We start from the raw sequence: 24,837 nt of genomic DNA, 5'->3' as shown, positions 1-24,837 counted from the left end.
GAAAAGAAAAAAGTTCAGTTTTGACAATATAAATGGCATGGTAGATATACATACTATTTTTTTTACTATAAAGCCAACTTTGAATGATAAGGACTTCCTATCATATTAGTGACATCAAATACTACTTGCCTACAGCCTACTGCTATTTGGGCCCAGTGAAATCTTTACAAGTACCATGTTTACCTTATTAAGAAACTTCAGTAAGCAACTGTTTTGGGCTCTCTGCCATGAGTACAAACACCAGACACAAGCAGAAAAGATAAACTAATATTTACATGATATAAAATCACACAGTTAGCTCTTTTAAGAGGTTTCAATAGCTTAGGGTCTTGCTCTCACTCCCACTGTGACATGAGTCCAGGCACCTACCTGTAAAGTACACCCGAACACACCGATCATCAGCATAGCCACCGACAGGTAATCGGTGAACACGTCCCACCATGGCTTCAGCACCCGGAAGGCAGGCTGCTGCTCAGAGAACTGCCGGAATTCTGTCACCGGAATCATGTTTCTGAGAAAGGAAAGGTTGCTGGTGAATTAATTTATCATCATGCACGGTGTATTGCATTAATAGCAGCATTTGAAATGCTGCTTTAACCCATCAGAAACAGGGGTCTGGATCAGTCCAGGAGTTGTCAAGGCCCCTCAGTGTTTCGTTAAGCCATTGAATAAAACCATCAGTTGAGTTAATAGGGAGCCCCATGTGGCCCAGGAAGACCGTGGCCAGAGCAGTGCATTATTTCCTGGATTCTCCTTTCCCCTAAGCAGACCCGGACGGTGTCAGGGAAAGCAGAAGCCATCCTTTGAAATCTTTTTGCCATTTATCTTACCATCTTGGGGGTGTGCTTTATTTTTTAAAATTTAATCTCAGCATTCTTTTGTATTACTTACTGAGCCCTATATGTAAAGCATTTTGCTTGCTTCCTGGGAAGAGCAAATGGTCTTGTCACGTGATCCTTGTCCTGTAGGAGGAAAGGTCTCATTGGTGGTAGTGGTGGGGGGTTTGGAGACACCTTCAATTTTTTCTTGTCCCCTCCTTTCTAGTGTCCCTGTGCTTTTGGCTTGGTTTCTTTTCTCTACTTCCTGTACTCCTCTTACTTCACTGTAAGCCTCAAAGTCATCCTGGTTTTCTCCTCTGAGAGATCCATTGGCCCTAGAAATGCCTCTCTCTGTCTAAATGACAGAAGATAACTGAAGAGATGCACCCAAGGCTCTGGGGAAAGGGGAAGAAACACATGCCTTTCTTAGTCTGTATTGTCCTTTCTCATGATCAGTTCCACTGCCTGTACTGTGGTGTAGGACTTGATGTCAATCATCCTGCTGTGGTGACAAGAAATATTCTTTCCTATCTATGGCAACAAAAAGAAAATTTCTCCCTTTTGCCATCTTTGGACCCATCATCCAGCTCTCTATGTCTGTGCTCGTGATTTACTCCTAATTAAAAGAGCAGGGGAAAGGCTATACTTGCTGCCTGTTCTCCCCAGCCTTGTAGGTTTTTCCTGGATCTTCCCTTTCCTAGTATAAATCAAAGCTGTACAATGAACAGCCCAAAGAAAAGCACTGGCTCTTCTTCAAGTTCACTGATGGTTATCTTTGGAAATTATTGCAATGTTACCCCGTTCTGGATTGCTGCTTTATCTGACATTTTCTTCAGCAGTAATTTATCTTCCTTTGGTTTGTTCTTTAACACAATGTTGCAAATTTCAACTCTCTGCTGCTGCTCTCACCTATGTCCTACCTACTTGGCATCTGTGCAACATTTGATATAATTTCTTCATTTTATTGAGACAACTTTTGTTAAGTCCACTCTGTTACTACCACTAGGCTGAAAGCTTCTTGACAGAAGAAGCTACATGCTGTGTATTTGTTCTCAAAACCCATGTTGCAGGCAAGTCACACAAGCTAAATAAACAACTTTGCAGATTCCCAGTGTCATTAACATTTCAGACTAGTTCAAAGTTTGATTTCCTGATACTTCATGATCTTTCTTCTCAATGAGTCTCTGTCCCAAACGCTTTCTAGTCACACTTGTTTCAGCAGCAGTCACAGACAGGCACTACCTCATCTTAAATCCCACCACGTTCACAATATTCTGTTTTGCATCTCCATCACTTTCCACCAGCCTGGCAAATAAGAGGCCCTAAACAACTGTCTGTTGAATAAACAAATGAACGAATGCAGGTACTCATTCATGGAGCAATGCTCATCCAAATCAGATTTGGGGTGACCTTAGCCAACTGCAGTGACTGCACAAACAAGGACAGTCCTTGGGCTCCAGTCTCTTTGGCAGCTTTGTTTGTTGTCTCCTTTATGATAAATTCCTGTACACCTTGGAGGGAACTGCACTTGTTCTCTGAAGTGAGGAGCAACTCAGGAACAAATGCACCAATGGAGAGCAGTGGTTCTCAAACTTTTTGATCTCAGGACCCAATCATACCTGTCAATATTTACCATAATAGAAATTAAAACCAAGAAATGTTAAAAGTGTATATTAACTCATTTAAAATAGTAACATGTTAACAAAAAGTTCATTTGAAAAATTAATGACAATGGTGGCATTGTTTTATACTTTTTCAAATCTCTTTAACATCTGACTTAATAAAATAAAACTGGATTCTCATACTGCTTCTACATTCAATCTGTTGCAATATGTTGTTTTGATTGAAATTTATGAATCAGATAAACAGTTGGAAAAGGGAGAATTTTCTTAGCAGCCTTTTCATATAATTGTAGTTACTAATTATAGATGTTGATAATATATTAAGCTGACTTGTTTAGATACAACATGGAATCTGAAAACTGTATCAGCGTACTCTTCAAAACCCCATAGTATTAAAACTCTTTTATCTATCTTACTTTGAATGGATCTTTTACCCATTCATGATTCTGTGACATCATACATTGGTCATCTGGAAAACACTGAATCACTGAATGATACAGATCTTCCAAATGTTTGCAAATTATATTTTAAAAACAACATTCATGAATATCACGACTACTTTCATCACAGAAGTTTTTAAGTAACAGGATGCTGTCAAACTCCTGCTGGTGCATACAAGTTTTCCAAAATTCCCATCACCACTTGAAAGTTTGAATTTTATTTCTGGAATTTTAGATCAGTTGTTTTCCTTGAAAGTGTTGGGCCCTTTACATTTTGAGAAAAAAATCTTGCACATACTCTGGTGTGAATAATCAGTTGTTTTATTCAAGTAAAAAAATGGTATAATACAATAAAGCAGCTAATTCTACCCAAGTAAGGACTTTCCCTTGAGACCAACCACTGTACCTTGGAAAGAGGTGCTTTGTGTGCTCTTCCCCTTCATCACACAGGGTACTGATACAATATGTAGTCAGAGGTTGAGAGTTATTAACATAAGTTTTGCTGCTTCAGTGAGGACATTAAATGAAACTGGCACTTTAAAAAAGTTATAAGCATGTGCCAGTGAAGAAAACAATCGCTACAGTACAGTCTGGTTCTTGATTTATGCTAAGGTGCCTTACCCAGCATTGCTTTTGCGCCATCAGTGAAAAAGGCAAAAAAACATCTTAGCATTAAAAAATAGTTTTGACTTTGTAAAATCTTAAAAAGGCTTAGTCTACATGAGTTGCACACTTTGAGAACCACTGAACTTAAAGACTCACTGTGTCTTTCCTTTCTTTAAAAAAGCAAAGACCTGAGTGTTCATAACAGGCGAGGTTCTCTGAGTCCCTGGCTGGGTTGTCCTCACAGGCATCATTCTCTTAGTATGGAAATTCAAGAAAAACTAAGGGATCCAAGAAACTTAAGTATTATCTACTGTTTCCTAATACTGGTACAGCCTAGTTAAGATGGGTTATTAGTGAAATAAATGGTCAAGATGGCACAGACTTTTAGTGTAAAACTCTTACTGCACTTAATCTTCTTGGGGTAAGAGCATGTGTATGTGCACGTGTGTGTTTATGCATATGCCTATATATGTATTTATATATTACATATAAATGTATGTAGACAGATGTATAATATACACACAGATGTACAATACATACACACACACACACACACTTTATTGTTTTAACGTATTACAAGGCACAAAGCTGACATCCAGCACAGCAATAATCCTTGGAATTATTTTTGATGCAAAATAAAACGGGGTGGAGGGCAGGTATAGGCAAAGTAGAAGACCACAAAACTCCCTAATTAACAAGGGGGCAGATGGACCTTGCCTTTGCTAATTGAAAAAAAATTTTGTATTCTTCTTTCACAAATTTCAGCACTTCTGAAAGCCATTCATTACAGTGGCTACACTTGCTTTCTTTCTCCTTATCATTGTAGTTTCCAAGCGGTTTGTGCCTATTTTAAGAGTTATCGTTTCAAGCTGAAGGCACCACTTCTGAATAAACTGCTAGGTTTAAAAGGTTTTTCCCCCCTCAAGTTCAATCAGTGTAATTTTATTTCTATTTAAAATTTGTTCTATTTTAGAAATGTAATTGATGATTTTAGAAATGTAATTGATGATCTTTATTATCTTCTTCCAACTCCAATTTCCAACTTACTATGTAAGATTTTAGTTTACCTAATTAAATAATGTCTTTGGAAATATGGCATTTCAAATTCAATCAAGAGATTCTGGGGTCCTAATTAAAAATATATAAACTTTTATTTCTTGTTATATCTCTGTGTCTCTGTCCTTCTGCAGAAATCCATGTCCATTTCCTTTATTAAAAATACTTAATACCAAAAGTCATTTTAAGAGCTCCATTATCTACAAAACCTAAACTCTCAAAAATATTTTATCATATAATCCTTGGATAAAAAAATATTGGTAAAGCTAGTTAAAAACCCAGAGTTTGTTATTTCTTTCATTCATTTGGCTCTTCCTGAAACAATCTGTCTTCCCCCATCTCTCTGGAGAATTTTAATATCTTCTCCAGAATGAATAACACAGAACAAATTCTACTCTATTAACCCATGATTATAAGAATATCAGACTTACTCTATTTTGATTCAAACCTCATTGCTAACACTTTCTATGGCTGTCAGGGGGGTATGGCTAACATTTGTTTTGTTCCACATTTTGTTGGCAGTTGGAAAATGGCATCATCTTTGGACAATATAATCATACATTGCTCAAGGGAACAAGGGCCAATTCCAAATGATAACAGATATCATATCAGTGACATGGTGAATGGCCCTTACAAAGGTGAATTTAAAGAATTCAATAATTCCTGAGCACATGAAATACGAATTTTACAGAAAAGACACCCACACATATTGTTCATGTATGTTGCTAAATCTAGCAGTCAATTCTCAGACCTCACCTGATTCGTTCTATCAGCAGCATTGGCCATTCTGTACTTGACTTTCAGGATGCCACAGACTTTAGGTTTTCCTCCAACTTCCCTGACTGCTGCTTCTTTAACTACTTTGCTGTTTCTTCCTCTTCTCCCTGACCTCTGACTTTGGAGTACCCAGTGATTAGTCCCTTGTCCTCCTCTCTTCCCTAAGTTGTTCATCCCCTGGTGATCGCATCTAGTCACAATGCTTTAAGTAGCATCTAAACTAAACACAAATTCATATCTGCATCCAGACTCATGGACCCTGCTGCTCATTAGACACCTCCATTTGGATATTTCAGTAGACACATTACACTCAGTATGTTCCAAATCAACTCCAGTTCCATTCCCTTATCTCAACACCCCCACCCTGTCCCCAGCAAAGCTCTGTTCTTCTTGCAACTTCCTTATCTCAGTTGATGGCAACTCCATTTTCTAGTTACTTAGGCCAAAATTCTTGGTGTCATCCCTGACCCTTCTTTGTCTTATATCTCACATCCAGTCTGTTAAAAACAAACAAACAAACAAACACCTTATTCATTATGTTCCTGAATGTATGATCTGTCTCCTGAAAGAATGTAAGCTTCGTGGAGGCAGGGACTTTCTTTCCGTGTATCCTAGAAGCTACTTAGAAAATAATGCTTGGCATACAGTAAGCACTCAGTACTTGCTGAATAAACTAGTGAATGGGTAGTAGTTTTAATGAAGAAAGGGGGATGCAATTACCTTTAGTTTTAGAAACAATCATTGTCTGGGTAACGTCCTGGGAGAAGACCCCACAGAGCAGGGCCAGTACATCCCCACAGCCGAGGAGGGTGTGGAGAAGCACAAAAGAGGAAAGGCACAGAAATACCACCATTTATGGGCTTTCCTCAGTTGTACCCAAAGGCTCCATGAATCAAAATAAAGTCATCAGGATATGTTTAAACAACAACTATAAAAAACAAACTGCTTTTCTCCTAGCAGTACAAATGTGAAAATAAAATACAGGAAAAAATGTCAAATTTTCCAATTACATAAAAATGATTCCTTTATCTCTTGGGAAAGCATGACTCTAACTTGTGCTTTATCCTGTAGTTGTGGTACACATAACAAGATATTTCTAGAAAAATCTGCTGAGGAAGATCATAATTACATGGTTCTATAGAAATGTATTTGGTTAAAAGAAAATCACAAAAAGGTTATACAATTTTAGAACCTGAAACACACCTTAGAGGTCATCCAGTCAACAATTCTCTTTTATGAGCGAAAAACTTGAGTCAAGAGAGATTAGGTGAATTGTTCAAGGAACATATCTAATGGTGAACCATGACTTCTAACCAAATCTTACACCTCTACAGCTCTTAGTTAATACTACATCATGCTGACTCAAATGTAAAGAATCTCTAATATACTAAGAAACAAACAGCTTGAATAGAATTTCTTGTATCCTCAGTTTCTCTTTTCATGTCCCTATTTGACAGTGTAAAATAAAAAATAAGGTGCTATTAATACATTTAAATGATTATGTTACCATGCCCTTAAACCCATAAAACAAGAACTTTAGATTTAGAGAGAATCTTAAGAGGCAAGTGAAACTTGGAACCCAGTGGATACTTCTGTATTGTCATCTCCTTGGATATTTCCACATCATATGTTAAATTAATGGTCCAATTGCATTATGTGGAAAACATTCAAATTGAGCTTAACCTGTTTCTCTGACTGGTCATGAGGGGAGCTCCATCTAGAAATTCTTATTCACTCTTAACCTAAAAAAGAGATTATTCTCTTCCTTGTTACATCATCCACATATTTAAAGAAAAACCCCTGTACCAGGGGTACATCTCAAGGGCCTTGCCTTACATGGTTGTTTCCACAGTTACCTTTATTATAGTAGCGAGTTTTTCGATCCACTAAAAATTTGTTATGTGTTGTAATGAGTAGCTGAAGTTTCTCTCTAAAAAGCAGAGGTTATTTTCATTTGCTCAGGTACTTGCTACGAAATAATTATGTAAAATATATCAGGTACCATGTTAGGTGCTGGGGATTTGGAAGTGAACAAAATAACTACGGAACCTGCCCTCACACATGTGTACTCTCAAGGGAGGATGTATGTAGACTAAAGGAGCTCCTATAAAGGGTGAATTGTAACTGATTTGCTTTGTGAATGTCATTGGTTATTGTTGCCAATGGTTCATTTAAAGAGTTATTTTTATTTCACTGAGGACAGGGATCATATCTTATTTATTTCTTAGTCTTCTAGAAATCAATGCAATGCCTTAGAATAGACCCTCAATACATACTTGTTAAATTGAACGAGGTCTAAATATACATGCACACTCACACACATGTACATACACCCAACCCACCATTTTCTAGTAGAGAACAAATTCTTCTATTATGTGTTATTCTCTGTTACAAGTTTGACACAGCAATAAATAAAAGAGTAACTATTACCATGTAGTTTCACATTATAAATAATGATTGTTCAAAGAACACACACCATTGAAGAAAGGGTTTGGAAAGAAGAGTCAAGAATAATTTATAATTTCAAAGTTAAGGATCACTGAAATTTTAATGCACAATGTCCTGTCCGCCAGTGCTAAAGAGGATATGTCAATTGATAATAACTTCTTATGCCACAGACTGTACCCAATGGTCAAATTTTGTTGACTCCCTTATCAGAATATTACCCTATTAAGAAAGAAGTGACAGAAAACAGATCCAAACATAATAGTCTTGTTTACAATATAATGATTTGGAATACTGCATTTCTAAATCTTGGTGAGATCTTAAAAGGCAGCTTAATTTCTTTAGGATTATTATCAAAGAGCTTTAGCTATATCTATATGACACTAATAACTTTTTAACAGTTATTGTGTACATTTTAACTAAATTTGAATTCACAAATTTCTTATAAAATGAAGCTAAGTTGTTAACTGTCTTTTAAAAATTGACCATAAAAGATTATCATCAAATATTACTCATTCCCTCCCTTAACTCTGTTACTCTTAATACCCCTAAGATCTCTGAGAAATATGGCTTCAGCTTTCTCCATCCCACTGTTCTTCCTGGTCACCTCTTCATTCCATGTTGTTTCTGTCTCCTGTAAATCAGATACAGTCTTCCAGGAGGTACAGTGTATGCTTAATCCCTCCCCCCAGTAGGATTTGAAATTCTTGAAAAGATTGTGGGTTTCCCCCCAAATTATTGATATCATTAAAATGTGTTTTAGACAAGGTTTCAGGTTTTCAGTTCATTTTATTGGTTTCCACATCCAAATGCTAAGTCTAGGATTCAACTGAGTAAAGCTGTCATGGTTATTTTGAAGATTATTTATATCTTCCTTCAATAAGACAGGTTTATCTCTAATCAGTTTTACTCCTTGAGCAAGGACAACACAATAATTCTGAGCAGCAGGCACACCATGAACATACAGCACAGGCCAGAAAACCCAGACCAAACCAGGGGGCCTGAGCCGTCGCTCTGGAAGCCTACTTTCCTTCCGACAAAGGGACAGCAAAGGGGAAGGTGGACAAGACAGGAAAACTCCTGCCCTTCCGAATATTAAAACTAAAGGTTCTTGTTTATTTTTTAACTCCTGGAATTTAAAGTAGTCTGAAAAGGCAGGGGTCATCTTTTATTTCACATTGCCATCTCCAGGGCCTAAAATGCTTGATAGTTTGTTCAGTTGAATTTCTAGTGATTCCATGGGGGAAAGTTACTTTTTCTGTTCCAACAGGAAGTTTGGCTTGTTTTACAAATACCTTTTCACAAACTCAAATAAGCTGGTACTTATAAAAACAGAGAGGCTAACGAAAGTGTGTGACAGGCCAGCTAATATAACTTGTTATGAAAAATTTTCTTTGAATTTTGGTAAATTTCAAAATTTCTAGCCATATTAGATGTAACAACTAGGAAACTAATACGCTCAGAAAATAAGAGATTGGAGTTTAAAGTGAAAGACTGAAAGACTAATGGATGTATAGTATGACCATTTTTATTACCGTTTTTGTTAAACTCATCTTTATAGGAATCTACCATTTAAAATTTCCCTTTTCAGATCAGGGACCATGAAAAGTCTGAATATAGCAGAAAAACACTAACTACTGAATAATTCTCTTTGGGGATTTTCAAGAAAGTTGTTCTGAAGAAATCAGCTCTTGGATTGCCTTTCCAATTGGATATACTCAGTAAAATCCATGACGGAAAGAAGTTCAAGCCCTCCAACCTCCAAGAAAAAACAACTCTGTAGAAGATAGTTAACAACTACCATAATTTTATAGTCAGTATATTAAAACTGATGTGAATGCACCTGGAAATGTGCATATTAGGTTTTTGTCCATATAACCAATAAATATTTCATGTAAGGCTTTGTGCCTACAGGAAAAATATTTGTTGGGTTTGGCTCTAAATTTAACTTATTGATTTAATGGCCATCTTTTCCAAGTTAGACATTATATCCCTCTTCCAATTCTTATTTTCTCACAGCAAAGCTAAATAAAACCTAACATGATGATATTTGACACTCCTAAAGGCTCACATTCTAGAAACCGAGTGAAGGCATGAAAGGCTTCTGTATAGGAAGGCTCTGGGAGAATATGGACAAAGGCTACTTGCCTCTCAGATCTAGACTGTGTTAAAAATCTAAGTGAAAGAAATGCTTGGAAAATGTGAAATCAGTTCACTAAAATACATGTCTCTGGAAATGATACGTTATTTAGTTAAAATAACAAAAACAACAACAAAAACTATCTCCCCCACCATCACCAAAAAGAAAGTGTGAAACTAGGTGATATACATTACATGACTGCAAGGGTCAAATGGTCTGTGTGGCTCTTGAAAAGTCACTATGAAGAAGATACAAGCAATAGTAGCAGGGCCTTGTGGTGCTAACTCTACAGCTGCAATGTTCTTTCAATCCCCTCTTGCTGTGCAGACTCCTGTGCACCCTGTAGACCTCAGCTCTAGTGTCACTTGCTCAGGGAAACTATCCCTGGTCTCCCAGCCTAGGTTAAACCCAGCTCTGCAGGCTCACAGCACTATGGACTTCCCCTGATTGCCCCTTGCAGACACCATTTTCCATGCATTTTGTGTGTTTCTTGGATTGACATTAGTGTCCATTGCTTTTCTAACACCTAATAGTCTTGGGCACATAATAGGTGCTCAACATATATTCATTGCCTAAATGAATAATTAATTTAAAAAGTTAAAAGAACAGTCTAAGTGTGAGATCTCTGAAAAATTCATTGGAAGACCTTGTCAGCAAAAAAGAAAACAGAAGACAAAATTTGGAGACCAATATAAATTTGAGACCAAGTGGGATAGACCAATGAGTAACTTGGAATAAGTCCCAAAGCAGTGCCATCTTTATATACAAACTGTATAGCATTTTGCAGTTATTTTTACTAGTAAGAAAGATGGCTTGGGGCCATACGAGGTCTTCCTGAGAAAACTACCTCAACAATATTGAGAGCCCTGTTGAGTTTATTTTTAAAATGGTTGAAAGGCCTAGAAAACAAGATACCAAGTCCAGCAACATATCGGCTTGCATGGCAACATCCAGTTATCTAAAGCTGTTTTGTTCAGCACCTTCATCAGGTGGATGAGAGGTGGTTTGGGGATACTTGCAAGGAAAAAAACTTGTGTAGAAAGGTCATAGGGATTTATTTAAAACTTTCGATTTAGTAGGAAAAAGTAAGGATGAAACAAAAAAAGCTTTTAGAAGTCAAACATTTCAAAGCTGAGTGATCTTTGGAGGTTCTGAAGTGAAGTGGAATGCATGGATGATCTTTTGGGCAGCTCAGGGCCAAGGTTTATGGGACAACTGTGGGGATGTTTGTTTTTATTTGTTCTGTAATGTTTGGTGCTATTTTCAGATGACCCATGCTAAAAACGTAATACACTAATGTTTTAGGGACTTGAAAATGGTTACACAGACATAAATTAAAATTGCTTCTGCAAAACAAAAGTCCACTCAACAGAGAAGGAAATTTGCAGTAAGATAAGTTGGTTCATCTCTATCCCATGTCCTTAGATACAAACAGGATCAGTGTTGGGATTTGTGTGGGAAAGATATGGGATTTGGGGAAATGAGGTGGAGAAAGCCATACGCTCTTCATTCACCCTTAGTCTTTTCCTACTTGGGGACAGCTCCCTCCTGGAGACAGCTACTCCAGGAGCACAAAGTTTCTCAATGATAGATACAGTGTCTTTGTAAAGCTTTATATCCCTAGCATCTACTACAGCACCTGGTGGCTTTATTCAATCTTTCCACAAATACTAGAGTAGCTTTTACCTGCAGGGCACTGAGCTCACTAATGTGGATATACCAATGAGTACAACAGACATAAGCCCCTTCCTATGAACCTCATGTTATGGTAGAAATAAGTAAATAATTACACACTAAACCATTTAATCACAATTGTGATAGGTATGATGAAGCAGAAGCTTAGGCTACTCTGCTAGTATACTGAGGTACCTGAGCTGCTGGAGCTTTGGGAAAAAATGCCTGAATGGAAGTATGAAGTATAGATAGGAATAGTTATCCAGGTAAAGTTGGAGGCTAGGGCCTGGAGAACATTCCAGGCAGAATGAAAGGTTTGCAGTGTGATGGCTGTGCTCCCCCTTTAAGATGCATCATTTTGTTCTCCAACACTCATTACAAATGTTTGGCTTCTGTTTATTTTGAGTAAGGGTGGATCTGATATTTTCTATCTCTAGAGACAAAGGGTAGGGGTGGCCCAAGTTGGTCCAGGTTCATTGAGACAAAGCGGGCAACAAGTCACTTGCTCTTAGACTGAAATGGCAAAGACACCAGGACTTACTGAGTCTTTTTCTAAGGTATGTGTGAAAAGTTAAAAAGCAATTTTTTTGTAGAAGCTGGTAGACTTTAGGAACTTCACTCTGTACCCCACTGCTAAGCTGCCTTCTAACACACATGAACCAGCTTCCCTGGATCATCCGCTGCATGATGCCTCAACGCTTCTGTTAATTCCGTGAAAAGATGCCCCAAAGTTCTGGCTGAGTAGCCCATGTTTGGCACTGAGTTCACAAAATTCTCATCACATATAGTCAACATTGTTCTGGAATCTCAGTGGGCCAGTCATCACCATAAGGGGGCTGCTTAGCTACTTCCTGGTACTGACCACAAGTGGCCACTATGAGGTCCAAACATGTGCCAGCATGCAGTGTGGTCACCTCGTTCAAAATCTGCCTAGGATTCCTCCTTAGGAAATGACTTCTGAGTTACACACAGGAATGTAGTCTTCGGTCTATATATTTTTTTCCTTTTCTTCTTCCCTTCCTTGGATATATCCTTCCATCCTTTTCTTCCTTCCTTCTTACTCCCTCTTTCCCCCTCCTTCTTCAGCATTTGTTGTCCAACTACTATGTGTCTTGTACTGGGGATGAAAGACAAATAAGCTAGTCAAATATGTGGGCCACACAATCTTAGACAAGGCGACTCAAAATGTGTTATCCCTTCTCTTTGCTCCTCAGCTCTTTGTATAGGTTCAAACCAAAGGGTTTGTGTGAACCAGAGCAGCAAGGGGAAAGATCCATACCAACTAGCTATTCAACACCTGCAGGTAGCTTGTGAAGAGACTGCCGGAGAAGGATGGAGACAGAGGACCAAATATGAAACAGCCCTGGGATGAAGTAAGAATGAAAATGGAAATAAACAGGTATCTTAACTTTTACAATCTGAATTTTGAAATGAAATAGGTTGAGATTTTTTTATTAATCCCTTGCTATACAAACACTTGCACCTTGCTATTCAAAACCCAAGATCCAAATAGATTTGGGTAATAAGTGTGTGCAATATTTCCATCCACTGTTTCTTTTTTTAAATTGAAGATATAATGGACATATAACATTGTTTCAGTTTTTAGGTGTACAACAAAATGATTTGACATGTCTTTATGTATATTATGAAATTATTACCAGAATAAGTTAATATCCATCACCAGTTAAAAATTTCAAATATACTGTACAGCATTATTAACTATAGTCATGACGCTGTACATCTTGCAGGACGTAGCTTGTAACTGGAAATTTGTACCTTTTCATCATCTTCATTTCTCCAATACCCCACTGCTGCCTCTGGCAACCACCTACCTGTTCTATGTATGCGTTCAGTTTATTTTTTTCTTAAATTTTTTTTAAGAATCCACATTTAGGTAAGATCACACCGTCTTTGTCCTTCTCTGTCTCACTTATTTCACATAGCATAACGCCCTCCAGGTCCATCCATGTTGTTGCAATTGACAGCATTTCCTTCTTTCTTATGGTTGAACAATATTTCATTATCCAAGTATTCCATTTGCTTTATCTGTTCATCTATCAAGGGACACTTAGGTTGTTTTCATATTCTGGTTATTGTAAATTATGCTGCAATGAATATGGGGTACAGGTATCTTTTTGAGTTAGTTTTTTTGTTTCCTTCAGCAAAATACCCAGAAGTGGAGCTGTTGGATTGTAAAGTGGTTCTATTTTTAACTTTTTGAGGAAATTCTATACTGTTTTCCAGAGTGGCTATACCAATTTATATTCCCACCAACAGTGCATAAGGGTTCCGTTTTCTACATATCCTCTCCAACACTTATTTCTTGTCTTTTTGATTTGACAGCCATTCTCACATGTATGAAGTGATGTCTCCTTGTGGTTCTGAATTGCATTTTCCTGATCATAAGTGATGCTGAGCTCCTTTTCATGTTTGTTGGTCATTTGTATGTCTTCTCTGGAAAAATATCTATTCAGATCCTTTGCCCATTTTTAAAGTCTGATTGCCTTTTTTCCTGTTGAGTTGTATGAATTCTTTATATATTTTGGATATTATGATCAGATATATGATTTGCAATTGTTTTCTCCCATCCCATAGGTTGTCTTCTCATTTTGCTGATGGTGTCCTTTGCTGTGCATGCAGCCCCATTTGTTTATTTGTGCTTTTGTTGCCTTTGTTTTTGGTGTCAGAGTCAAAAAATCATCACCAAGACTGACGTCAAGGAGCTTATTGCCTATGTTTTCTTCTAGGAGTTTTAGGGTTTCAGGTCTCATGTTCAAGCCTTTCATACATTTTGCATTAATTTTTGTATATTATGTAAGTGGTCCAATTTCATTCTTTTGCATGTGGCTGTCCAGTTTACCCCCACCATTTTTTGAAGAGACAATCCCTTCCCCATTGTATATTTACCCATTATTTCTTAAACTAGCATTTTTTTTTCTAGTGAGAAAGTCCATAGCTTTTTTCTAATCTCCACTGGGATTTGTAATTCCCCCAAATACATAACCACTGCACCAACAGTTTATCAACTATTATGACTAAAGAAAAGCAGAAAACATCTGTGTAAAGAAATGAACTGTAGGAATGAAACTAGAAAAAAGTTTGTAAGCACATGAATGAGTCAGCATGAGGGTATAACAGCTTTAAAGGTATCAACTTCAAAGAGAAAATAGAATTATTTGGGTTGCCCTAGTAACACCAAGATAAAATGCAGGATTTAACATAAGAAAACCTTCTTCAGCACTAAGGTCTCTCACATCATGGAATAAGCTTTACCATAGCAACAGGCAAAAAAACATGTAAACGGATTAAAAAAGAAAATGTCCAAGGGAGTGGAAGCACAGTAATATGGACTGAGCTGATCTAATAAATATTTTGTACCATTCTTTTCTTTAACTTGCAGAATTAAAAAGGGGAAGGGAAAGGGCCTGTGGGGGTCAAATGAGACTTTATAAGTGACGTGATCTTAAATGATTTTAAAAGTCCAGATTTATGTATTATTACTACCCCACTTTTTCCCAAATGTTATAGGACCTCCACTCATTCTAGAGCTCTTGTTTTATTATAGGAAAGGGAAAAAGAGAAAAAGCAAGCATAAAGGGTAGATTACATGTTCTATGCCCAATCTCAGTTCTTTTGGAGGAGATATACCCCTGGTGATTACGGCAAGAACAGACATTTGTATTGATGTAGTGGTAAGAGTATTAAAGTATTACTCTAGTACTACAGTGTGGTTGGGGGGCAAAGCAATGAAATCAAGGTGCCTATGCCCGAATCCTGGCTCTGCCACTCATGAGCTTGGTTACTTAATCTGTGTTTCCTCATCTTTAAGATGGGGAAAAGGATCACATCTTCCTTCACAGGGTTGTGGGGAAGTGGGTGTAAGAGATAACTGTGGCAAACACTTATTGCAGTACTAGGTAAGAAGTTAGCATTCCTTATATGACAGCTACCACTATTATTAATAGAGCTAACAAATTTGATACGTGTGACAGCTAGTTTACTGTTAAGAATAAGAAGTCCTTGGTATTTGGAGACTTGTTTCTAACTTGAGGTATCACAGTGAAAAATGATTTTTTATAAAAACAGAATAAACAAACAAAAAAAATCATTTCTGTTAAATGGGAAAGGGATAACAATGAACACTTAATATTATTACACCTATTAACTGCCAGGCATTAAACATGTTATCTGTTGAACTTCCACACGAAGCCTGTGAAGTAGTATTATCTCTGCTCTACAGAAGAGGAAATGTGCAAAGAGAGATTAAATTTCTCCAAGGTTACAAAGCCTATGAATGGCATAGCAAAACTTCCCACTCAGGACTGTCCAAGTCCAATGCCCAAGTTCATTCCACTTCATGAAAGAAATTGTTTTAGTCTCTAATAATAGGAATTTCAGCTTTGCCATCTATCGGCAAAAACACCTATTTGGGGCGTTCTCTCTCTCTGAGGACTGAATTCGGTGCCGTCATACTTGCAATCTGTGCACTCTAGCCTAAAATGTGGCACTGACAGAAATACAGTCTGAGGAAAGATCTTTTTAAAGGTTATAAAGGACTCAGCTTCTCTCCAAGAGAAGTACTGGTATGGGACTTAATCTTCTACAGTAAAAAGCTATTTTCGCCACAGCCACACAAGGTCTTTTATGTTATACTCTTGGTTACACCTCTTTTTCATTTATGCTAAACCCTTCGGTAGTGAAGTCAACTCCTGTATTTTACCCTACTCACATCTCCTTTTGGGGCATCTGCATGTGATTTCCAGGAACTCAGTGCAGCAAAACAGCAAGAACCTTCTGTACTGAGAATTTGAATAACGGGAAACATATACCAAATTGAAATAGAAGGACAGTGACTACTTACTTCCTTTACATTGTTCTTGCTCAAATTAACTTAGTCAAGATGCTTAACTATTAACCATCTCTTGCCCCTAGAAAATTATCAGGATCTCTTTTTCCTGATGTTACAGCAAAGTGTTTTGCTTTATTGCAGATATGCCTGTAAAGAGGATTCGTTGTTCTAAAAATAGTTCAAATGTTCACTGTCTTTGTAAAATTATGACTCTGCATTTCTAGCTTCCCTCTCCAGGCCCCACAGCCTTTTCAGAGGCAGGGATGTAAGATACTTTAGGTGAACATTATGTGAAAAATGTCCATGGGTACCTAAAGGCTGTGTCCAATCCACAGAGCTATAGGCTTAGTTCTGCCAACTATTTCTTTACAAGTTTTTTTTTATAAAGGTATCATTGACATACAATCTCATAAAGGTTTCACATGAGCAACATTGTAGTCATTACATTCACCCATATTATCAAGTTCCCCCCAACACACCCCACTGCAGTCACTGTCCATCAGCGTAGTAAGATACCACGGACTTACTACTTGTCTTCCCTGTGCTATACTGTCTTCCCATGACTCCCCTACATTATTTGTGCCAATCATAATGTCCCTTAGTCCCCTTCTCCCTCCCTCCCACATACCCTCTCCCACCCCCTACCCTTTGGTAACCACTAGTCCCTTCTTGGGGTCTGTGAGTCCTCTGTTGTTTTGATTCTTCAGTTTTGCTTTGTTGTTATACTCCACAAATGAGTGAAATCATTTGGAACTTGTCTTTCTCTGCCTAGTTCTGCCAACTAATCCTTGATGTTAATACATACCCAAACATAGTGGGCCACTCTGAAGCTGTGGCTCTTTTAGGGGAATCTGACTCATGCTATGATTTCACATACACCTGAGTACTAGCTCTCACATTCCCTTAGTTTCAATTTTCTTCATGTCATGGAACACTGCCCTGCAGATACTTTTATTAATGCTCTGCTTTTTATTTTACCTCAATTTCTTTGTCCCAGCTCCCCAAGTTCCCTCCTTTTCTAGCTTTTGCCAATGCAAGTAACTCATGATTCATATGATAAATCTGGTTGGAGACAGAGGGAAATGATATCAAGATTTTTGACTTGTTAAAACTGAAAGGATGGAGTTGCCATTGACTAAAGGGAGACGAAAGCTATAGGAATAGCAGATTTGAGGAGGGGGAGATGAGGTATTTGGTTAGAGACATGTTGAAGCTGAAACTTCTATCTTTCAGACACCCATCTGGAGTGTTCCATGAACACTGGTTATACTTGGCTAGGGTTAGGAAAGATCTGGGCTGGAGCTGTCAGGGAATAGGGGTGGTCAGAGCCATGGGACGGGATGAAGTCACTTAGGAAGAATACAGAGAGAAGTACACCACCTAAGGACGTCCTGAAGGAGCATTTTCCTACCTGCTGTGGGGCTGAATCCCACATCACTTCCTGTAGGTTTCTGAGCAAATGTCGTGTTATCAAGAGACCCATTCTCTGGTCACCCTATTTAAAATATTAATACTAACTTGCCACTGCCACATTCCCTTCTTCTTGTTCCTGTTACTTTTCTCAACAGCACAATCTTTATCAGAAGTACTACACAGGTGTTTACGCGTTTACCTGGGGTTTTGTGTGTCTCCCATGTTCTAAGGCAAATTCCACGAGAAACAGGGACTTTGTTCTGTTCATTCCCACCTCCCAGTGTGCAGGACAGTGCCTGGCACATAAGAGTAGTCAATTAATAGTTGCTGGATGAGTGAGTGAATAAAAAATGAGTGTATACTTATTCTGAAATTCTACCAGTTATTAAAAACACATAAATACTTCTGTAAATCCTGAATTTAGAGTTAGGTGCACTTAGCTTTGGGGATGAGAACCACCAGATTTCTTTTGCAATGATCTGCATTTTCTCTTGATACCTGCACTCTGCTTAGGGTCAAAGGGAAGGCAAACAAGGCATAGAAGGCCACCTGAGAGATTTAGGGGGAGGTTGAAAAGGAAAATCTTACTTTGCCTTGTACCGGGAGCAGGGAGAAGGAAGACAGGAATGGGAACGCCCCACGTAGGTGTTTTTGTGGCCCGATCTGTGTTGAACCTTGGACTCGTATATAATGTTAGCTGTACCATGCTCTTTACTGCCATTGCTGGCCCAAGTCACCTTCTGGGGACCTACCACAGAGTCAGGTAAAGACCGAAGAGAAGGGAACAACAGGCGGTTACTGAAAAACAGCAAGTAATGGTGATCATTGTTAGTTTGGGTCAAAATCCTCAATGGCAAATGCCCAGCAATGTACAAGCACAGAAAAATGGGAGAGTGAGGACTGTGGGTTGTTACAGTGGATCAGGAGTGGACCACATCAGTAATAGCAGCATTCCTTAAAAAAGAAAACAAAACAAAACATGATATTGAATTTGTGGTATTCAAGAGACAGAAAGTTAACCTTCTGCTATGACTAGCATTACTTGGGCCCCTTACTGGGGGTTGAAGCTCTGTCTTTTAAGAGGAATGTGGAGGAAGATGGCGGCGTGAGTACAGCAGTGGAAATCTCCTCCCAAACCCACATATATCTATGAAAATATAACAACGACAACTCTTCCTAGAATAAAGACCAGAGGACACAGGGCAATATCCAGACCACATCCGCACCTGAGAGAACCCAGTGCCCCATGAAGGGGGTAAGATACAAGCCCCGGCCCGGTGGGAGCGGAGCGCCCATCCCCCCAGCTCCCGGCGGGAGAAGAGCAGGCAGAGCTGGATGGAGACGGAGCACAGGGCTGCCGAACACCCAGCCCCAGCCATCCTGGCCAGAGCGCAGACACAGTACGTGCGCAGGGGGCCCTGGATACTAGAGAATCAGGGCAGCAAGAACAGTGAGTGAGCACCGGAGGCCGGGCGCCGGAGGACATAAGAATAGTGAGCGACCATTTTTTTTTTTTTTTTTTTTTGCTGTTTTGTTTTGGCGAGCGCTTTTTGGAAGTCTTAAAGGGACAGGGCGGGAAACTTAATCCAGAGGTAGGGAATCCGGGATCTCTGGGCACCCTAACCCCTGGGCTGCAGGGAGCAGGGAGGCCTCTTACAGAGATAAATAGCCTCCCAGCCGCTCCCCCTCTAACGCGACTCCACCATTTTGGAGCAGAGGCCCGAGCCAGGCCACGCCCACAGCAACAGCGGAGATAAACTCCATAGCAGCCGGGCAGGAAGCAGAAACCCTGTCTGCGCGCAGCTGCGCAGCACAAGCCACTAGAGGCCGCTGTTCTCCCAGGAGAGGAGGGCCACAAACCAACAAGAAGGGAAGCTCTTCCAGCCGTCACTCGTTCCAGCTCTGCAAACTATTCCTATCACCATGAAAAGGCAAAGCTACAGGCAGACAAAGATCACAGAGACAACACCAGAGAAGGAGACAGACCTAACCAGTCTTCCTGACAAAGAATTCAAAATAAGAATCATAAACATGCTGACAGAGATGCAGAGAAATATGCAAGAGAAATGGGATGAAGTCCAGAGGGAGATCACAGATGCCAGAAAAGAGATCACAGAAATGAAACAAACTCTGGAAGGGTTTATAAGCAGAATGGATAGGATGCAAGAGGCCATTGATGGAATTGAAACCAGAGAACAGGAACGCATAGAAGCTGACATAGAGAGAGATAAAAGGATCTCCAGGAATGAAACAATATTAAGAGAACTGTGTGACCAATCCAAAAGGAACAATATCCGTATTATAGGGGTACCAGAAGAAGAAGAGAGAGGAAAAGGGATGGAAAGTATCTTAGAAGAAATAATTGCAGAAAACTTCCCCAAACTGGGGGAGGAAATAATCAAACAGACCACGGAAATACACAGAACCCCCAACAGAAAGGATCCAAGGAGGACAACACCAAGACACATAATAATTAAAATGGCAAAGATCAAGGACAAGGAAAGAGTTTTAAAGGCAGCTAGAGAGAAAAAGGTCACCTATAAAGGAAAACCCATCAGGCTAACATCAGACTTCTCGACAGAAACCCTACAGGCCAGAAGAGAATGGCATGATATATTTAATACAATGAAACAGAAGGGCCTTGAACCAATGATACTGTATCCAGCATGACTATCATTCAAATATGATGGTGGGATTAAACAATTCCCAGACAATCAAAAGCTCAGGGAATTTGCTTCCCACAAACCACCTCTACAGAACATCTCACAGGGACTGCTCTAGATGGGAGCACTCCTAGAAAGAGCACAGCACAAAACACCCAACATATGAAGAATGGAGGAGGAGGAATAAGAAGGGAGAGAAGAAAAGAATCTCCAGACAGTGTATATAACAGCTCAATAAGCGAGCTAAGTTAGGCAGTAAGATACTAAAGAGGCTAACCTTGAACCTTTGGTAACCACGAATTTAAAGCTTGCAATGGCAATAAGTACATATCTTTCAATAGTCACCCTAAATGTTAATGGGTTGAATGCACCAATCAAAAGACACAGAGTAACAGAATGGATAAAAAAGCAAGACCCATCTATATGCTGCTTACAAGAAACTCACCTCAAACCCAAAGACATGTACAGACTAAAAGTCAAGGGATGGAAAAACATATTTCAAGCAAACAACAGCGAGAAGAAAGCAGGGGTTGCAGTACTAATATCAGACAAAATAGACTTCAAAACAAAGAAAGTAACAAGAGATAAAGAAGGACACTACATAATGATAAAGGGCTCAGTCAAACAAGAGGATATAACCATTCTAAATATATATGCACCCAACACAGGAGCACCAGCATATGTGAAACAAATACTAACAGAACTAAAGGGGGAAATACATTGCAATGCATTCATTCTAGGAGACTTCAACATACCACTCAACCCAAAGGATAGATCCACCGGGCAGAAAATAAGTAAGGACACAGAAGCACTGAACAACACAGTAGAGGAGATGGACCTAATAGGCATCTATAGAACTCTACATCCAAAAGCAACAGGATATACATTCTTCTCAAGTGCACATGGAACATTCTCGAGAATAGACCACATACTAGGCCACAAAAAGAGCCTCAGAAAATTCCAAAAGATTGAAATCCTACCAACCAACTTTTCAGACCACAAAGGCATAAAACTAGAAATAAACTGTACAAAGAAAGCAAAGAGGCTCACAAACACATGGAGGCTTAACAACACGCTCCTAAATAATCAATGGATCAATGACCAAATCAAAATGGAGATCCAGCAATATATGGAAACAAATGACAACAACAACACTAAGCCCCAACTTCTGTGGGACACAGCAAAAGCAGTCTTAAGAGGAAAGTATATAGCAATCCAAGCATATTTAGAAAAGGAAGAACAATCCCAAATGAATGGTCTAATGTCACAATTATCGAAATTGGAAAAAGATGAACAAATGAGGCCTAAGGTCAGCAGAAGGAGGGACATACTAAAGATCAGAGAAGAAATAAATAAAATTGAGAAGAATAAAACAATAGAAAAAAATCAATGAAACCAAGAGCTGGTTCTTCGAGAAAATAAACAAAATAGATAAGCCTCTAGCCAGACTTATTAAGAAGAAAAGAGAGTCAACACAAATCAACAGTATCAGAAATGAGAAAGGAAAAATCACGACAGACCCCACAGAAATACAAAGAATTATTAGAGAGTACTATGAAAACCTATATGCTAACAAGCTGGGAAACCTAGGAGAAATGGACAACTTCCTAGAAAAATACAACCTGCCAAGACTGACACAGAAAGAAACAGAAAATCTAAACAGACCAATTACCAGCAACGAAATTGAAGCGGTAATCAAAAAACTACCAAAGAACAAAACCCCCAGGCCAGATGGATTTACCTCGGAATTTTATCAGACATACAGGGAAGACATAATACCCATTCTCCTTAAAGTTTTCCAAAAAATAGAGGAGGAGGGGATACTCCCAAACTCATTCTATGAAGCTAACATCACCCTAATACCAAAACCAGGCAAAGACCCCACCAAAAAAGAAAACTACAGACCAATATCCCTGATGAACGAAGATGCAAAAATACTCAACAAAATATTAGCAAACTGAATTAAAAAATACATCAAAAGGATCATACACCATGACCAAGTGGGATTCATCCCAGGGATGCAAGGATGGTACAACATTCCAAAGTCCATCAACATCGTCCACCATATCAACAAAAAGAAAGACAAAAACCACATGATCATTTCCATAGATGCTGAAAAAGCATTTGACAAAGTTCAACATCCATTCATGATAAAAACTCTCACCAAAATGGGAATAGAGGGCAAGTACCTCAACATAATAAAGGCCATCTATGATAAACCCACAGCCAACATTACATTGAACAGCGAGAAGCTGAAAGCATTTCCACTGAGATCGGGAACTAGACAGGGACGCCCACTCTCCCCACTGTTATTTAACATAGTACTGGAGGTCCTCGCCACGGCAATCAGACAGAACAAAAAAATACAAGGAATCCAGATTGGTAAAGAAGAAGTTAAACTGTCACTATTTGCAGATGACATGATACTGTACATAAAAAACCCTAAAGACTCCACCCCAAAACTACTAGAACTGATATCGGAATACAGCAAAGTTGCAGGATACAAAATCAACACACAGAAATCTGTGGCTTTCCTATACACTAACAATGAACCAACAGAAAGAGAAATCAGGAAAACAACTCCATTCACAATTGCATCAAAAAAAATAAAATACCTAGGAATAAACCTAACCAAAGAAGTGAAAGACTTATACTCTGAAAACTACAAGTCACTCTTAAGAGAAATTAAAGGGGACACTAACAGATGGAAACTCATCCCATGCTCGTGGCTAGGAAGAATTAATATCGTCAAAATGGCCATCCTGCCCAAAGCAATATACAGATTTGATGCAATCCCTATGAAACTACCAGCAACATTCTTCAATGAACTGGAACAAATAATTCAAAAATTCATATGGAAACACCGAAGACCCCGAATAGCCATAGCAATCCTGAGAAAGAAGAATAAAGTAGGGGGGGATCTCACTCCCCAACTTCAAGCTCTACTATAAAGCCATAGTAATCAAGACAATTTGGTACTGGCACAAGAGCAGAGCCACAGAGCAATGGAACAGACTAGAGAATCCAGACATTAACCCAGACATATATGGTCAATTAATATTTGATAAAGGAGCCATGGACATACAATGGCGAAATGACAGTCTCTTCAACAGATGGTGCTGGCAAAACTGGACAGGTACATGTAGGAGAATGAAACTGGACCATTGTCTAACCCCATATACAAAAGTAAACTCAAAATCGATCAAAGACCTAAATGTAAGTCATGAAACCATTAAACTCTTGGAAGAAAACATAGGCAAAAATCTCTTAGACATAAACATGAGTGACCTCTTCTTGAACATATCTCCCCGGGCAAGGAAAACAACAGCAAAAATGAATAAGTGGGACTATATTAAGCTGAAAAGCTTCTGTACAGCAAAAGACACCATCAATAGAACAAAAAGGAACCCTACAGTATGGGAGAATATATTTGAAAATGACATATCCGATAAAGGCTTGATGTCCAGAATATATAAGGAGCTCACATGCCTCAACAAACAAAAAACAAATAACCCAATTAAAAAATGGGCAGAGGAACTGAACAGACAGTCCTCCAAAAAAGAAATACAGATGGCCAACAGACACATGAAAAGATGCTCCACATCACTAATTATCAGAGAAATGCAAATTAAAACTACAATGAGGTATCACCTCACACCAGTAAGGATGGCTGCCATCCAAAAGACAAACAACAACAAATGTTGGCGAGGCTGTGGAGAAAGGGGAACCCTCCTACACTGCTGGTGGGAATGTAAGTTAGTTCAACCATTGTGGAAAGCAGTATGGAGGTACATCAAAATGCTCAAAACAGACTTACCATTTGACCCAGGAATTGCACTCCTAGGAATTTACCCTAAGAATGCAGCAATCAAGTAAGAGAAAGATCAGTGCACCCCTATGTTTATCGCAGCACTATTTACAATAGCCAAGAATTGGAAGCAACCTAAATGTCCATCGATAGATGAATGGATAAAGAAGATGTGGTACATATACACAATGGAATACTACTCAGTCATAAGAAAAGGGCAAATCCAAGCATTTGCAGCAACATGGATGGAGCTGGAGGGTATTATGCTCAGTGAAACAAGCCAAGCGGAGAAAGAGAAATACCAAATGATTTCACTTATCTGTGGAATATAAGAACAAAGGAAAAACTGAAGGAATAAAACAGCAGCAGAATCACAGAACTCAAGAATGGACTAACAGGTACCAAAGGGAAAGGGACTGGGGAGGATGGGTGGGTAGGGAGGGATAAGGGGGGGGAGAAGTAGGGGAGTATTAAGATTAGCATGCATGGGGGGGTGGGAGAAAAGGGAGGGCTGTACAACACAGAG

The 24,837-nt window shown here is 38.9% G+C and overlaps 1 protein-coding gene across 2 annotated transcripts in view; it reads right to left on the bottom strand.

Annotated features, from left to right (window-relative positions):
* Positions 1-24,837, bottom strand: part of LRRC8C (leucine rich repeat containing 8 VRAC subunit C) — an 83,328-nt gene that overhangs the window by 34,610 nt on the left and 23,881 nt on the right. For both annotated transcript variants that reach the window (XM_036918374.2, XM_036918375.2), the window contains one exon: positions 370-511. In XM_036918374.2, the coding sequence (XP_036774269.1) occupies positions 370-507 (138 nt within the window). In that variant the 5' untranslated portion in view covers positions 508-511. The remainder of the gene's footprint in view (positions 1-369; positions 512-24,837) is intronic.

Source organism: Manis pentadactyla, chromosome 4, assembly GCF_030020395.1.
Source record: "Manis pentadactyla isolate mManPen7 chromosome 4, mManPen7.hap1, whole genome shotgun sequence".
NCBI lineage: Eukaryota > Metazoa > Chordata > Mammalia > Pholidota > Manidae > Manis > Manis pentadactyla.
This window is presented reverse-complemented; position numbering and strand designations above follow the sequence as displayed.